General features: G+C 52.7%; 1 protein-coding gene across 1 annotated transcript in view; it reads right to left on the reverse strand.

Moving 5' to 3' along the window:
• Positions 1–424: 424 nt before the first annotated feature.
• NDRG1 (N-myc downstream regulated 1) overlaps positions 425–17,178 on the reverse strand; it is a 52,541-nt gene continuing 35,787 nt past the window's right edge. The window contains exons 9-16 of the mRNA XM_059395202.1: positions 16,847–16,903; positions 14,383–14,486; positions 12,934–12,990; positions 12,081–12,132; positions 10,948–10,995; positions 8,608–8,643; positions 5,566–5,617; positions 425–2,352 (exon numbers count right to left, since the gene is read on the reverse strand). Of these exons, the coding sequence (XP_059251185.1) occupies positions 2,141–2,352; positions 5,566–5,617; positions 8,608–8,643; positions 10,948–10,995; positions 12,081–12,132; positions 12,934–12,990; positions 14,383–14,486; positions 16,847–16,903 (618 nt within the window). The 3' untranslated portion in view covers positions 425–2,140. The remainder of the gene's footprint in view (positions 2,353–5,565; positions 5,618–8,607; positions 8,644–10,947; positions 10,996–12,080; positions 12,133–12,933; positions 12,991–14,382; positions 14,487–16,846; positions 16,904–17,178) is intronic.

Raw genomic sequence — 17,178 nt, forward strand, 5'->3', positions numbered from 1 at the left:
AATAAAATGTAAGGGATGTTTCCTTCTAAATACGGGTTGAAAACTTTTAATCCTTTGTTGCTGTGCCGTCTGAGCTATGGAGCCCCCGAAATAGGGCTGGTCTGAATTGAGAGGTACTATAGTGTGAATTACTGATTTTCTTAGCATAAAGGTGAATTATCTTAATCATTGTCATACTGATTCTATGTTGAAATGGTTGATATTCTGGATATGCTGGGTTAAAGGAAACATACTAAAATTCTCTGGTTTCTACCTTTTAAATACGACTATTAGAGAAGGTAAACTTATATCGGTGGCTCGCATTGTAGTCTTCGGGGACAGTGATGTCCTAAGGCAGGCGTTGGGAATTCCCAGGTGAGGAAGGACCCCTCCCGCCATGTGGGGCTACACACCCACTCTCTCAGAGGAAGAAGACACAAGCCACTGCAAAGTTACAAATTTATTGGTCTGGAAATAAATACAAATATCTCATTAAGAAACTCCTTTGGAAAGACGTGTACAGAACAGTTTTGCGTCTCGATTCAGCCACTCCTGCCCTGACCCCTGACCTTTCTGCACAAGTCGGGGGATGGGGAAGCCTCTGGATGGTAGGGGCAAGAAACTTGAGTCACTGCCCCTCCAGTTACCTTGAAGTCTAGACTACTTCCTTCTACCTACCAATCGTAGGGTCCCAGAAAGCACCAGGCCCCAGTGGCTGATTCGCACGGATTCATCCCACTCGGATCAAACCTCCTCTAAGATCACCCATGGTTAGCCAAAATGAAAATCAAAAGCCAGTAGTACAGAAACTTGACAGCGATGCTGACATTGCCCAGAACTGTCAGTGGTGCCGCTGCATTCAGCAAAAGGTTAGAGGGGCAGGGAAGAGGGGCAAGCAGGAGAGGGAAGGCAGTCCCATGGAATATTCCAGAATCCCTTCATCTTCTCAGCCAACACTCTCCGTGTGAATCCCCACCCCCCTGCAGGGGCAAACGGTTCTCCCCGAAGACCCAGTGATGCTACCAAGTCAGAGACATTCCATTCGGCTGTCACACTCAGGTTCAACCCCACTAGTCAGAGATTGGAAGCAAGTTAACTCCATCACCCAAGATTCCTGGGAACCGGAGTGGGATCAACTGAAATCACGACTGCCCTGGATCCCATCACAACCACAGAAATCCCTTACACCTAATAAACCAAATACCACCCCCACCCCAACCCCTGCCCCACCCCCACCCCCGCCCCACTGCGCGGAGACTCATCACAGCCATGTAGGGCTGTTTGGAATGTTTCCCTCCATGTCAAAGAAAGCAAGGACAAACCTAAGTCCTCTTCCCCATGAACGAAATCATCACTCACGTATTCAGGGTGGGAAGTCGGGCTACGGAGGAGGAGGCAGACAGCAGAGCCAAGGGCTCCGATCCAATGACACTGATGTTTGCCAAGACCATTTCTTTGGAAAGCCCAGAGATTTTGCTGCCCACTTTCACTGTCCATTGAAAGGATGCCAGAAGAAGAGGCTTGTATGTTTCGGCATGAAAGAGTGGCTATATACACTAAATTTGAAAATCTATGTCTTCACGTCAACTGCGTAGATTTGTTTTTCCAAGCATTCTAGCCTCCACATAAATTCCACCTCTCTCCCGCTTCCTGTTTGGTGGAGTTCAAAAGAGCTACCTACAATCTGCTGCTCTCCCCTCCCCAAATCAGAACAGGGTTCTGTTTCCAGAAACTGGGTCAGTTTGTCTTTAGTTGGAGAAGAAACAGGAAGGAGAGGGGGCTGGCTTCCGACAAAGTGCCCTTTAGAACCAGGATGCTCGGGTCAGCCTAGGCCTGGATTTAGGAAGTGTTTAGGGCGGCATGTCTTGTTTTTGGCAGTTCGGCGTCTCTGAGGGAGGGTGGGGGGCGGCCATCAGGCCAGCCCAGCCACGAGCACAGACACTGAGATCCTTCTTTTCCTTTGATCCGCCTACCCTGCTTCTGCTGGGGAAGGCACCCTTGATGAACCCAGTCTCACTGTGTGCCCCCCCCAGAGCTCTCTTACACCATAAGCTTTGGGTTAATACGAGTTACGTGTGGTGTGGCAGGCGGGGGCGGGAAGGGCCAGAGAAAGGGCAGCTGCGCAAGCCCAGAGTCCAGGGGCAGCCGTGGTGCAGGCCGCCTAGCAGGAGACCTCCATGGACTTGGGCCCGGTGTTGTTGCCCGTGGCCCCGGAGTTGGGAGTGATGTCCAGGCGAGCACCCTCGCTGGTGTGGGAGCGGCTGCGGGTGCCCTCGCTGGTGTGGGAGCGGCTGCGGGTGCCCTCCAGGGACGTGACGCTGGAGCCAGAGGCCGTGCGGGAGCGCATCAGGCGGGTCATGCTGGCTGAGGGCACTGGGGAGAGAGAGAGAGAGATGCCCCTGGTGAGGGACCCGGTTAGAGAACACGACGGGCACCTGCACGCCAGCAACGGCGCCTCCTCCTGCCTGACCTGTCCATTCCGGTATCCACCCAGCCACCGGGCTCCCTGTCCTCTCCGTATCTGCTCGCCATGGTGGACAGCAAGTCCCCATGAAGCTAAGAACGTGCAATCACACAGTGGCTTGAACCTAGAGGTGGGTCTGAATCCAAGTTTGCTACTTGCTTAACAGCTGTGTGACTCTGGGAATGTCCCTCTCGGAGCCCTCCAAGCCCATCAGTAAAATGGAAACACCGATCCCCCAGCATCAGCACCCCCGTGTGTGCCCACGTACCACAGCCCTCCACTGTCAAGACACCCCTGGAGGACACCAGCTGGGCTAATCCCCGCATGCCACAGGTGGGGAATCTGAGGGCACCCCCCCCCCCCCCGCGCCGGCAAATCTGCAGCCCAGCTGTGACTGGTCATCTCTTCCAGAGAGCTCGTGAGCTCCCAGCTATCAATGGCGATGTCCATCCTTTAGCACTTGTACTAGCCTTGCACAGAGCAGATGGCTGAGAAAGTGAAATGAAGACAAAGCGACTCCCCCACCGGCACTGGGCTGAACCCTGCCCTCTACTCCCCGCAAACTCCTAACCACCAGCCCTAAGTTCATAGGCAGCAGAACTGAAGAACAGAAATATGGTCCTTGCCAATACATTTTGTTAAGATGAGGTCATACTAGATTAGGCCGGTTGTTCATGAGACAGAACATCCCTACACGTGCGCGCGCACACACACTCACACGGCCATGTGAACCCAGGGCAGAGATGGGAGTCATGTGGCTACAAGCCAAAGAAAAGCGAGGGCTGCCAGCTCCCTCCAGAAGCTGAGATGAGGCAAGGAAAGATCTTTTTAGACTCTCCAAGGGGAGGCATGACCTTGCATACATTTTGATTTTGGACTTCTGGCTTCTAGAGCTGTAGTAGCGTGAAAACACGTTACTCGGTGTTTTTAAGCCATCCGGTTTGCGGAGATCTGTTATAGCAGCTATAGGAAGCTAGTACACCACCCAAACAAAGCATCACTGCGAAGGCCACACTGAGCAATTGGTCACAATCCACGGAGCCGGATACATACACAAGCCTGGCGGTGATTACGCCCGTCACTCCGAGGGCGCAGGGGCTGGCCTGTTGGGACACGTGCCCATAAACCAAACGAATCTTTGCTGTACTGAATTCCCTTCTCCAAGAGCGAGTGTTTAGATCCAGGGAGAATCGGGATTTCTCCCACATCTGTCGCTCACATTTTTTTCTGAACCCCTATTTCTCAGTCCCCCAATCTGAGAGTTTTTTTGATGTCCCAGGGCTTAAGGCTGACCAGCAAATGATGTCACGGATGCAGAGAGCGAGTCCTGCCTGGCCCAGCTTGAGCAGACACTCAGCAGATGACTACTTGCTTTCTGGGACGAGAGCTCTTCCTGCTTTCTTCCCCTGTAACCTGCCGGATGCTTCAGCTTCCTGGAAACAGAAGCTGGGGTGTGTGTGGGGTGGGGGGTGGATATGTGTGTGTTGGAGGGAACAAGGCCTGTCTTTCACTTCCTCTCTCCTCAGAATACACTTTCGGGGCAGAAATCCAAAGCCAGGGCAGGTCCAAAGCAAACAAGCCATGATGTACGCCCTGCCAGGTAAACTAAGTCCATCCGGCAGCGTTCTCCGGGCGCTGCCTCTGCCTGCTCGCTTTCCCATTGGGCAGGTAGCTGAGAAGGCAGCAGACCCAGAGACAGATGTTTTCTGTTGGAGCAGGGCACCTGGGGACACGGGCCCTGCCTGCAGCATGTAAATGAGACTCACTGGCTCTTGGCCTCTCCAGAAACTAAAGGCGGCTGCGGCCAATCTTAAGAGTGTGGTTGGCTTACCAAAGATACCATTACTGTTTTAAATGACAAAAAGTTTCGGTCTCCAAGGGGGAAAAAAATGAATAGATTAGACATTCAGACATCCTCGTTAAGATGGGCACATAAATTATAATTCAAAGCCGTCGGCAGAAAGAGCCAAAAGAACCACGTCATGGCTCACACCTCAACTGGTACCATCTGTGGCCACAACCCGCCAGAGTGCTTACACTTGGCAATGGTCTGTCCCGGTCATGGGACTGCACTGCTGAAGAAGGCTGGATGTGTCTAACAACTAAACTATAACCATCACGTGAGAAACAGCACGTTCCTGAAGTATGCTTCTATTTCTCCTTCAATTCCCAAATCCAAGGACTTGGCAAAGAGGCACAGTCTTGAATATGGGTGACTTTATCACCCATGTACCGAGTTTTATGGTTTTCAAAGAACTTGCAGAGCTACCTACTCTGCTGCTTGCTTAATCTCTCCAAACCTCAGTTCCATTATTTGTAAGATGAGGTAAGAGGACTTCATAGGATGGGCACCTGGGGGGCTCAGTCATGTAAGCATCCAACTTTTGATTTCGGCTCAGCTCATGATCTCAGGGTTGCAAAACTGAGCCTTTCACTGGGCTCTGTGCGGAGTGTGGAACCCAAGATTGTCTCCCCCCTCCCGCTGTTCCTAACCCCATTTGTATGCACATGCATTCTCTCCCTCTCTCTCAAAAAAAGGGGGGGAAAAAGTATCATATAGGCTCACTGTGATGGTTAAATGAGGGGAAAAAAATGATTTAGTAATAATCTTTCATCATGACCATCATCACCACCACCATCCCAACTGGAAGTCTCGTAAGCAAGCACATAATCACATACACATAACTTGACGAATCACTAAGTTTTGCCCCTGAAACTAGTGATGTACTATATGTCAATTAAATTGAAATTAAATTTTTAAGAAAAGCAAGCAAGCATGTAACTGAAATGTGGAAGATTTTCAGAGTTCCACTGTGCTCTTTTTGGTGCGTAGAAGGTGGGTCCTCACCTAATCTAAAGAAAATTCCGTTTGAAACCACACCTGGTAATTAGTGGATGGAGATGAAGCCACCGTGGTATAAAGAAGATACTAGAACCTCCGCACTACCGCCCATCCACCACACACCTAAACATTTCCTCCCCTGACCTTCCTCATTTGCAAAAAGCTGAGGCTGGCCGGGAGTACTGAGCGTGGTTACTTACAAGCCCGGTCCAGGTCATTGTGTTTTCAATTCCCGTGCCTGCCCCTCACCCCACCACCCGCCCAGAAAGGCCACACTTACTGTATCCCATGCCCTGCACGAAGTACTTGAAGGCCTCGGCAAGCTTGGCTGGCTGCAAGAGGAAAAGGGACAGTGTGGTCAGTCGTCGGAGGTCTCCCTCCTGAAGGGCTACGTGGAGCTGTGCCCACAGTCGCCTTTATTAAAGAGCTGGGCCCGAGAGGGAAGGCCACCCCGTGCTGATTGGACAGGGAACAAAAGGAAAGGAAAGACTATGGGTTAGTCATGGGGAGCAGAATTCACTTTGGCTAGGGAGAAAAAATTGTAAATTCACTTCATAGCTGGGGGAGTCTGGTCACGTTATATGACCTCTCCCTGTGAAACACGGACAGATGGCCACACTAAGTGCTGAGGGTTTCCATGAAGATGATTACACTGATAGTGATGTGTCCAACTCAGCATCTGGAATGTAACAGCACTAACAGCCGGAAGCAGTCCATCTTCTTTTGACAATAACTTTCTGAAGTTGGTGCCATTTCCATGCATGTTTCATTGCTCAACAGTCATGGAGCGGTAAATAATCCATCCACGGTCTTACAGTCAATTCATACGTGGTCCTCCAGATTCATCTGGGGCTTTCTGAACTCCATGCTTTCAAGGCAATTCACTCTCTGCTTCAAGAGAAGGCTGGCTGGCTGGCTGGCTGGAAGGACGGTGGACAGGTAGAGAAAAATAAAGACGGATGGACCGAAGTAAGGAGTATCGACAGATGGATGAAAAGAAAGGATGGATGCAAAGAGATTAAAAACAGAAGAGGAATCGATGGATGAATGGATGGATGGATGATGGACAGTTGGGTAAACCAACTAACCGAATCTATGAGCGACTTTAAGTGAAATGAGTTCGGAATACTGAGAACCTACCCAGTTCCATCAATTAATCTCTCCAAATTTAAATTCATCTGAACTGGGAGGTGACATGTTCTCAAGGCCACACCCACAGTCCCATTAACCGCCAACTATCCCAAGCGATGTCCCGGGTCTGCGCTCCTCAGTTTCTTTCCGCCCCAGGGAGAAGTCATCGGCAGTCGCAGTGTTCCTGCCCACCCCCACCAACGCCTGCCACTATTCTACAAACAGCCATGTGACATTTAAAGGAGAGGCTGTAGGGGGGCTGGGTGGCTCAGTCGGTTGAGCGTCTGCCTTGAGCTCAGGTCATGATCTCAGGGTCCTGGCATCGAATTCCGCATCAAGCTCTCTGCTCAGCAGTGAGTCGGCTTCTCCCTCTGCCTCTGTGATCTCTCTCGCTTTCGCTTTCTCTCAAATAAATAAAATCTTTTAAAAAAATAATCAATCAATAAATAAGGGAGAGGCTGTGTTCAAGCTGCCGTCTGGGGTTTGTGCGACAACAGTAAGTGACAGGAGTTGTCATCGGAGCCCAGCACAGAACAATTCTCCAGCCTCCCTTCCCCTTCCGTGACACTGCAACACACACCTGTTCTTCTCACCTCTGAGGCCTTGCAAATGGAATGAGGGATGGGGATGCCCCCTGGAAACACACCCCCAATTCTCGTAAGGGCAGGAGGAAGAGGAAGGACAGTAAACAGGGTCTCCCTGGACTGGTCTCCCGGAAACTGGGCTGGTTCAGCCCCTGCCAGGCTTTGACAACGTGTTTCCATTATGGTCAGGATTGGAGCTGTTCTCATTTCCAATACAGACAAGGAAGAAGGGGAAGGGGGCAGCGACAGGGGGAGGGAGGAAGGGAGGGCAGATCGAAGGAACCCTGGGGCCCCTCTCCCCGAGCCAGCCTGAGGACCGTGGGTCCTGGAGAAATACTGCTTCACTAGAAGTCCAGCAGCGAGCTGGATGCTGGAGGATGCACCACCCGCGTGCAGGTATTAACCCCTGCTTCTGTCTAAGCAGGCTCTATGGCGGGGAGCCCATCTGTTCCCTCTGGAGGCGGGACCAGCCCACCCTCCTCTGGTTTCTCCCAGCTGTAATGAGGCGTAACACAACAGCAGATGAAACACTACAAGGATTTTGTACTTTCCTAGTGGGAGCGGAGGGAGCCACTGCCAAGAGGCTAGTCGAGCTACCAAAAGCCACTTGTGCCTGCACTTCTGTGCAGAGTTCTGGAGAGAGTGGCTGCAGTTGAGAGACAATGCAGAGAAACGAGTCAAGCCCAGGATGCACCTGTTCCAGAAATCTGCTTCTCGGGGGTCTCCTCGTCCCTGTCTCTCCCTACACCCTGGCAGGTGAGACGGACCCTGCATGCAGGCTCATTGCCACCAGAGGCTCCCACGGTGGGGGCCCAGGGGAAGGAGGGTACGTGTCTCTAGAAAAAGATCCAGATTCTAGTGCTGTTCATCAAGAGGGTGCTGGATTGCAGAAGCCATGAAGTCCCTTTCAGGAGGGCAGGGAACAGAAGACAGAACAGGCATCATTCCGTCCATTCCCACCGTTTGGTGGCAACGGCGACCCACGATTCACATCATGTTCCATGTTAGGATAGAGAAGAAAACTATGATGATGAAAACTCAAGGACAGAGATTCCGGAAGTTCCTTCCCTGGTTAGGTCAGTGGGGTTATTTACGGATGGGGGATGGGAGGGATGAGTGGCTGGGCAGCAAACACACTGCACTGACGTCTGTACGCACATGCACACACACGTGCACACACGTATGTGTTCACATGCGCACTCACAGGCGTGCTCAGACACATGCACGTGTTCACAGGCACAGACATACATGTGTACACACACACACACACACACACACACACACACACTTTGGCTTCATCTCCCCACTGCCCCGCTCTGCTTGGCCTTGAGCTCCGGCAGAATCCTGTGGTCTCTGAGGGCGAACCCCAGACACAGTTAGACTTGGGTCTGCAGGTGTCAAGCCGTGTCCGTGCATCAAACCCCCTCCCCTCATAAACCCCAGCGTCATCCACCCCGCTGGGGTTCCTAGGATGCTCAAGCAATTTCTGTATACAGTGACATGTCCGTGGTGTCGTCAGATGTCACAGTGAGTTGGGGGACAAGCAGACAGTGGGGGAATGGGTGCTAACAGGACACAGAGGCACCCACGGGACAGGTGGGACTCACCTGGGAGATCTGTGGGAGGCCACCGCAATCCGCCATCTAGGAGAGAGGGAAGCTGGTCAGTGCCAAACACCACGGCAGAGGCCTCCCTCCCCAGGGGACCCGCCTGCCACCGCCCGGCCCGGTCTGGCCTCGTTCAGCTGACACTGGGCACCTGACGGGTGGAGAGACACCCACCCCCACCCACCAGGGCTGCTCGTTTCTGTCCATCTCGGCATGGATCTGTGTCTTCTTGACTGAGATGCCAGATACCCTGCTGGCCCCTGGATATTTCCCCCAGTTCCCTGAGAACCGAAGGTGCGAACATCCCACAGCAGAGGCACATGGTGGGCCTGAGAGAGCTCGAGGAACCAGCAGGCCTGAGGCCAGGGTCCATCTGACCAGAAAGCCTCCGTGTGGGAGGCCCCGCACACACACATTCTCGTCGAACGTTCTGAACGTTCCCTTAGACAGAAACTGCTCCACCTGGGAAGGCCGGCCTCAGTCTCCCCACTGGCTATACCAGCACAAACACCACAGCTTCCAAAGTTTCTACGGAATCATCAAACCACCAGGCACGTGGGACCATGACCCAGAGACCCAGGGCTCGGGAGACTGGGGCAGCAGGTGGGGACAGCAGGGGGGGCGGGGTGAGGACGGCTAGGAGAGACACGGGACCGGCAGGCCTGGTGAGGGACCAGGACGGCAGCTGGCACTGGGCCAGGCCAAGGCCCAGCGTCTCGCCTCAGGGTCAGGCTAACTGGGGTATCTGGGGGCACCCATGCAGCGACAGGACACCAGAACCGACCCCAGGGGCCAGGCTGTCTGGACTCAGATCCTCATCACGGCCAAATCCACCCCTGCTCATAGGTTGTCACCTTCCCTCCACAGATGTGCTGAGCTAAGATGAGGTCGTACTGGAGGAAGGTGGACCCGAAATCCAGTGACTGGGGGTGTCCTTAAAACCAGAGGGAAATCTAGTCACAGGGCTGCCCAGAGAGAAGGTTGGGCGGCATGGAGGCAGAGACAGGAGGAATGCGGCTGCCAGCCGGGAAACTGAGGCCTGTCGGCAACGGCCACAAAAGGGAAGAACATGAAAGGGGCCTCCCTAGAGCCCTCGAAGGGGCCGTGGCCCTGCCCACACCTGGACTTGGGACTTGCAGCTTCTTGACCGCAAGGCAGCAAGAGAACAGACTCCTGTGACTTTCAGCACCGCACCCCCCTTCCCCTGATCTGGTTGCTTATAATGGAGACGAGGAGACTAAACCCCTTCTCGAATGCTCCATCCTCCTCTCCCTATCAGCAGTAACTGTGACCTCTCTGTCTTTCTCCTGGGATAGCGGCCCCAGTGCTGCCAGAATCCAGACACAGTTTGCTGGGACAGTTAGGAAAGTCAACGGGCCTCCTGGTGCCGATCAGCAGCCCCCCGGGGCCCAAAGCCCCACATCTTCACCTGTAATTTCCCGTGAAGGAATCTTGATAGAAAATGTATGTGAAGTCAGGGCACCTGGGTGGCTCAGTGGGTTAAGCCTCTGCCTTCGGCTCAGTTCATTATCTCAGGGTCATGGGATCGAGCCCCACATCGGGCTCTCTGCTCAGCAGGAAGCCTGCTTCCCCCCAACTCTCTGCCTGCATCTCTGCCTACTTGTGATCTCATTCTCTGTCAAATAAATAAATAAAATCTTTTGAAAGAAAGAAAGAAAGAAAGAAAGGAAATGTATGTGAAGAGCCGGCTCCGGGGACCAGGTCCCCTCCTCAGTATCAGACGCCTCCCAGTGCCTTTCACAAGGCCACTGAAGGCACAGTCCTCCACAGACCCTCAGCTCATTCCACGCAGGCCCTACCTGGGTTGCCTGCCCTCCTGGAGGTACAACCAGAAAGGGTCCTCATCTTGTGTGGTGCCTTTACGCAAGTCACAAACAATATGGTGGCTGGACTGGGAGTCAGGGAGGGCACAGACCCTCCATCTGGCCTCAGGGACAGCGAGCACCTCAAGTACCCAGAGAAGCTGCCAAAGTCCTGCCCTCCCATGGCAGAGCCCCTCTTGGAGGAACATCCAGCCCAACACTTAGGAGAGCCCCTGCTTGCACAAATCCTAGTCCATCCTTCATTGGAGAACCAAGGCCAGTAGCCCACAGACTCTAGGGCTCCCCCCACGGGTCTAGACAGTTCCTTTCATCTCTGCAGCCTAGGGTGTCCAGCCACGGGCACAACAGATAGATGTTCACGAACACACACATTAAATAATTATTTCAAACGGTCTCTGCCCCCAGCTGTGCCTCAATTAGGCACTACTCCATTCTGCAGCGAGCTAGGGGTTTCTGAGAAAGAAACAAAGGCAAACTCGCATCCTTCTGCCTGTACCTTCAGGAGAGTAGTCTTTGTTGGATCCAATTTCGAGTTGCACTCCACCTGAACCAGGAAAAGGGAGAAGGGATCTGTTAATTTCCCACCCACAGCCAAGGTCATCAGCCTTCCCCCTTCGCTGCCCCCAGAGTGGCAACTCGTCTTCCCACTAGCATGGAGGCAAGAATGTGAGCTTCAAGATGAAGCGACGTAACCGAAGTTCCAGCTCCGTCATTACTAGCGACCTTTGACAAGTTACTTAATTTCTTTGAGCCTCCGTTTCTTTATCCATAAAATGGGGGTAATCTTTTTTCGAAGGATTGTTACAAAGATGAGCTAAAATCCAGCAGACGCTCCAGAAACAGCTGCTGCATGAATGGGCTTACTTAACCCAGTGCTGCCAGAGGTTCTACAAGCGGATCAACATCTGCAGTCCTGACAACCAGTCTTCATACGAGATTAACACCCACTAGCTTTAATTTGTCAATGACTATCTCAGAAGCACATCCAAACTGGACAAAATACCCACATGTAACCTGTGATGTTCCAAGTGCCCTACAGTAAGATTATTATCTCCCTTCATATGAACAATATCTCTGCACTGATATATCCTACGATTACGCCTGGTGGGTCAGATCACAGGAAACTCATGGCCCTTTGCAAGTCCCACTCTGTAGCCACAAGGTGTGTCACCATGCTAGCACTCTGCTCAGTAACCCCTAAGGTTCTCTGTCTTCAGCTGTGGGGCTATGAGAGGGTCAGGTCTGCACTTTGCCTCTCCAACATCCCAGGTGGGAATTAAGGGATGAAATGAGTCAGAAAGCCTGGTCTAAACGCCACTCCCCAAGGCCCTCTCTGCCCTGCCAGAAAATCAGGCACCAAGCACGTCTGGAAACTCTACCAGATTCCCGAACGAGAGGAGAGTCTGTTGGCCGGGAAGCCAAGCGGCAAACATGCCCATCTAAACAGACCAATGGGAGGTGGAACAGCAGGTGTTGGGCCTGGAAATAAAAGACAGAGGACCCGGTGCCAAGCAAACAGGGCTGGCAGTCACCAGGGGTAGAGGCTGATGTTGGGGCCCTCTGCCCAAAGGCCAACCAGATTCAGACTGTCGAATTAAGCACAGAAACAAGTGGACGATTCCTACATACCACAGCATCCACAGCAGGAGAGTTGTCCCCAACCACCAACAAAGCAGGACACCTGGGAACAGAGAGAGAAGAGCGAGTTAACACAAAGTTTACTTATTAAAGATTCATATGCTCCCAGGCCTCCCAGGCTGAGACCAGAGTTCTAAAAATATTTGTTTTGGTCTCCCCAGTACCCTTTGCTCTTCGAAATTTCTTCTCCTTCCATTCTCTGCTTTGTTTTAAGATAAACTGAGATGATAGTCATTTACACCTTAGTATGAATTTCAGCCAGAGAATTTCTGGGCCCTGATGTTTTAGTCTCAAGCATCCTCTCCTCAAGGAAGGAGGAGTAGGGCTCTGCCAACAATTAAGACCAGAGACCACGTGGACATGCCCGACAAAGGGAATGGCATATGCCAAGTTCAGGTGTCAAATAACATGGCTCACTGACAGAACTACAAAAGACAGAGGATACTGGCAGAATGCAGTCCGCTGTACCCATGACTAGCTTATAGGGTACTTCAGGGTGGGACTAATGTCTTAGCCATCTCCCGGTTCTGTGAAAGCAAAGCCTAATGCAATATTCAACATAGAGTAGGTACTTAGTAAGTTTTATCCAAAGTACACGCATCGCTCCTTCTCTGAGACCCTAGGCTCCCACCCAAGTCGCAGGGACACCCCCAGGAATTGAACCCCTGCACATCAAGTAGGCGAGAGAGACTGGGCCAGGCCTGCCTCCTGCGAAGCACACACCCAGGGTGCGCCACTGATGGATGTCCTGGCACAGAGCGCCACCCCTGCCAAACACAGAAGGGCGGCCCTGCCAGGGGCTGAGCAAGACGACAAGATGGCGAGGGGGAGAAAGGCCACTCACTGCAGGGTGACTGTGTGGGTTCCCGGCATCGGCCGCTCAATCTCCAGGTCCCGCCGGCTGCAGATGACAAACGCATGGTTACATCGTTACCTGGACAGCCCCTCCCATCTCCCTAATCCCAGGAGGCCCTGCCACTGGCTGTCCTGGCAAAACACTCGTGTCCCAACCCGCATGGCTCTCCGGGCCAGCACAGCCTCTCAGGGCCGATGTTAATGGTTTTAGGGACAGCAGGACTCACTCATTTCCCATGGCACCCACCTCCTTGTCCCCAACCCGAGTCTTCTACACAATCTCTTTTACACTGCAGACCTGATCCTTTCCCTCCTGCATTTCAAAGCCTCCCACGGTTTCCTACTGTGCCGCCTCCTGCCCAGCATGGGCCCGGCCAGCCCCATGGCTCACCCCTGCAGACGTCTATCCAGCCTCTCGCCTCCTGAGGGCTCCTACCAGCAGACACCCTTTTCCAGAGCATGGCCTGGAGCCAGAGAGACTGGATTTAAATCACACCCTTCCACGTCCTCGCTGTGTGACTTTGGGCAGAATGCTGAACCTCTCTGTGCATGTGCTTCCTTGGCAGGAAATGGTGATGGTAACAGTGTCCCAGGATTTTTAAGAGGATTTACTTGATTCCTAGGGGCACCATGAGGGCAAAGCAGTGTGTGGGACTTGGAGGTTTGTTCTGGTCTCTGCAGGTCTGCTGCTTAGCCAACAGCCTAATTGTTCAGGCTTAAGCAATGCTCTGCAGGGTCCCACGTCTTCAGTTGCCCACTAGGGCAGGACCTCTCCCTCCTGCACTGAGAGGCGGGATGCTGGGAGGATGGTAGAGGAGATGGACACTGAACTTTGTTAGACACTAGCGCCTTTCATGAAGCAAGCTACTGACTGCAGAGAGATACAGTCCCGAGGCTCCTTCCTGTCCCCCAAATGGGAGAGCAGCAGACGGCGTTCCCTGTTTGCAGAACACCTGGCTGACACCAGTGTCCCTGAGCTGTCCCCTCCCTTAGCTGAGGTCCAGACCAGCCCCTCACTATCATGAAGAGGGCTAACACCTTGCCAAAGGCTGGAGGGATGTGCTCCTCGTCCTTGGCTTGACTCACCTTCCGGCAGCTTCTCTGGACTCCTCCCTCCCACTCGTTCCCGCCCCTCACTCTCTTCACCCTCCTCACACCTGGCCTCTCTGCAGGGTCAGCCGGGGCACGGACACTTATTCCAAACCCCGGTGGTGGGGGGGGTGTGCGCGTGACCGTGTCTCCCTCATGCCTGCGTCCCCCTCGTCTGGAGTGCAGAACTCCGGGAAGCACCTGTCTCCCTCTCCCAGCCATCTCTGTTCAAATTCAGGGGCTGGATCCTCTATTGACTTCATAAGCCCCCTTTGCCTTATGCCACATTCCAGACCAACAAAAGGAACTCGATTGATGGCCACTCGGTGGTCGAGCCGCGGACTAATACCTGTTGTAGGCGTTGATGAACAGATGCAGGTTGCTGGGGTTCAGGTCGTTCACAATGTGCTGGCGGTAGGTGTGGACCACCTCCACATTGTTCTGCATTTCCTCCTGCATTGAAAGAGGAAGACAGCCTTTGCTGGGACCAGGTCCCCGGGGCCACTCCCGAGTACCTCCATTCTTCGGGTTATGCAGGTACAGAGATAATAAGGCATAATGCATTCAACTCCCAGGGAGCCTGAACAGACTGCAGGAAATGCAGTCTGATTTGCCTATCAGCTGATAACAGGAAGGAATGCAAACCCACAAAGGGAAAAGAACACTCTTCTGGGGGGCACCTGGGTGGCTCAGTGGGTTAAGCCTCTGCCTTCGGCTCAGGTCATGATCTCAGGGTTCTGGGATCGAGTCCCACATCGGGCTCTCTGCTCAGCAGGGAGCCTGCTTCCTCCTCTCACTCTCTCTCTCTGCCTGCCTCTTTGCCTACTTGTGATCTCTCTCTGTCGAATAAATAAATAAAAATCTTAAAACAAACAAACAAACAAACAAAAAAAACGCTCTTCTGGGTTCCTTACTTCTTCAGGCCTTTTTAATTTGAGGTCAGTCCTCCCAAACCTGGAGCTTGTCTCTGACACTCTCCTTTTTTGGGGGCAAGTGTCTTAACCTCTTGGAGCCTTAGTCCCCTCAAAAATTAAAGGGGGGATGACTATTCCCTGTATCAGCAGGCTGTGGGATTAAGAGAGGTGGTGCACATAAAAGCCCTTTGTAAAGAGTAAAAATTGATGCAACTCTTAGAAGTTAATGTTTTTAAGGGGGAGTTGAGAAGTTTTTCATGCTGGAAGCACAAAACCAAAGCATGCAACTCCTGTGAACCTTCTGGAAAGAAGGGCCTTCTCAGCTTCCGGGGGCGGGGGGGCGAGCCAGAGACCTGCAGAAGCCTTAGCTTTCCCTCTCCCTGGTTTCTTTCTGAATGTGATTTGGGACAAACAAACAAGTTACAAGCTTGCTCTGTTTCTCATTTGTAAGAGAGCGGATGTGACGGCTCCACGAAATGGCCTGATGTGATCAGTGGCCGCCAGGGCAGGACAGGGAGGGAGCAAAAGGGACCGCGTGTCCAGCCCGAGCTATTGTCTGACAGTCCATGATCAATCAGTGAAGCAACAAAGAAGCCAACATGCCGTTAGAAACGTAATCAAGAAAAAAACCATCGTACATTGTGCTGCGGGTTCAGACAAAAAACAAAAACAAACAAAACAAAACAAAACAAAAAAAACAACAACAACAAAACAACAAACTATAGCAACCTGGGGGTTCCTCAAGTAATGTGGGGCAGAAGCAGGTCAGACTCTCACCCTACACTTGACACCCCCTCCTGCAAGGAAATACAGAAACTGACTTTAATTTCTCCCATGGTCCCCTCAGGCTCAGATGATACACACTCCGGTGGAGGAGACGTATCGCAAACTGAAGGGAGCACAAAGGGGAAGACAGCTACCGTGGGCCGCAGGCTAGCCCCAGAGGCCACATCCATGTCAAGCCCCTGGGCACCGTGACCGCTAACTTATCTGAAAAAGAAGTCTTTGTAGATACCATTGAGAAGGATCCTGATATGAGATCATTCGAGATCATCCCAGTAGGTCCTAAATCTAACGACAAGTGTCCTAATAAGAGAAAGGCAGAGGGAGGTTTTGTTGTTGTTGTTGTTGTTGTTGTTTTTAAGATTTTATTTATTTATTTGAGACAGAGGGAGAGAGCGTGAGTGAGTCGGTGGGAGGAGCAGAGGGCACGGGGCGGGCAGACTCCATGCTGAGCGCGGAGCCTGACGCCGGGCTCGATCTCACAACCCCGAGATCATGCCCAGAGCTGAAATCGAAGAGTCGGGCGCTCCACTGAGGCGCCCCCAGTGGGAGATCTGAAACAGACGCGGAGAGGCCCCCAGAGACAGAGACAGAGCCTGGAGGGCTGAGCCACAAGCCAGAGAATTCTGAAGCTACCAGAAGCGGGAAAAGCAAGGGAGCAGCTGCAGAGACGGATCTCAAAGCAACTGCGCCCAGCGCACGAGGTGGTGCCTTTTATGTAAAACTCTAGGAAATACGACCTCATCTCCAGCGATGGTCAGCAGATCAGAAGCTGTCCAAGGGGCAGGGAGGGAAGGCTTATTAGCAAAGGGTATGGGGGGCTTTCAGGGGTGATGGATATGGTCATCATCTCAATCAGTGTGGCTTTATGGGGAATGTGCGTATGTGTCAGCATTGGTGAAATTTCATACTTCTAATACCAAAGCACCTTTAAAAAGCCTCATGTTAGAAAGAGAGCAAGCGGGACCTCATTGGAAAGCAGTCACAGGCGCTGTGGGCGAGGCGGACGTCAGCAGAGGTCTCAGGGGTTTGTGTCTGGCTGGTCTCTGCGCCCAAGGCCCAAGCAGCACGCAGTCGCATGGCATGAAGGACAGGATGTGAGGCCACGCCACTCACCTTCCCAAAGAGGTGGGACACCACCATGTCTGGAAGGGCTTGGGTCCATCCGGAGATCTGGGCAGGGCAAGAACAGGTGTGGTGAGAACAGGTGTTTGCGGTGGTGGGTCAGCAAAGCCTTCAGTGCTGCGCCCCCCACACTTTTAGGTCTGAAGACAGCCCCCTCATGGGCACTTGGTTACCTGTTCCAGTTGCCTGAAAGACCTGGGCCCTCCCTGAAGGCAGCACCTGAGTCTCCACCAATCACTTGTTCCCAGGGCCCCACGCACAGTGCAAAGATGCACAGAAAACAGGAGCTGAACAGAGACCCAGCCTGCTCCTGGCCTTCCCTG

This window comes from Mustela nigripes, chromosome 3, assembly GCF_022355385.1.
Source record: "Mustela nigripes isolate SB6536 chromosome 3, MUSNIG.SB6536, whole genome shotgun sequence".
NCBI classification, from domain to species: Eukaryota; Metazoa; Chordata; class Mammalia; order Carnivora; family Mustelidae; genus Mustela; species Mustela nigripes.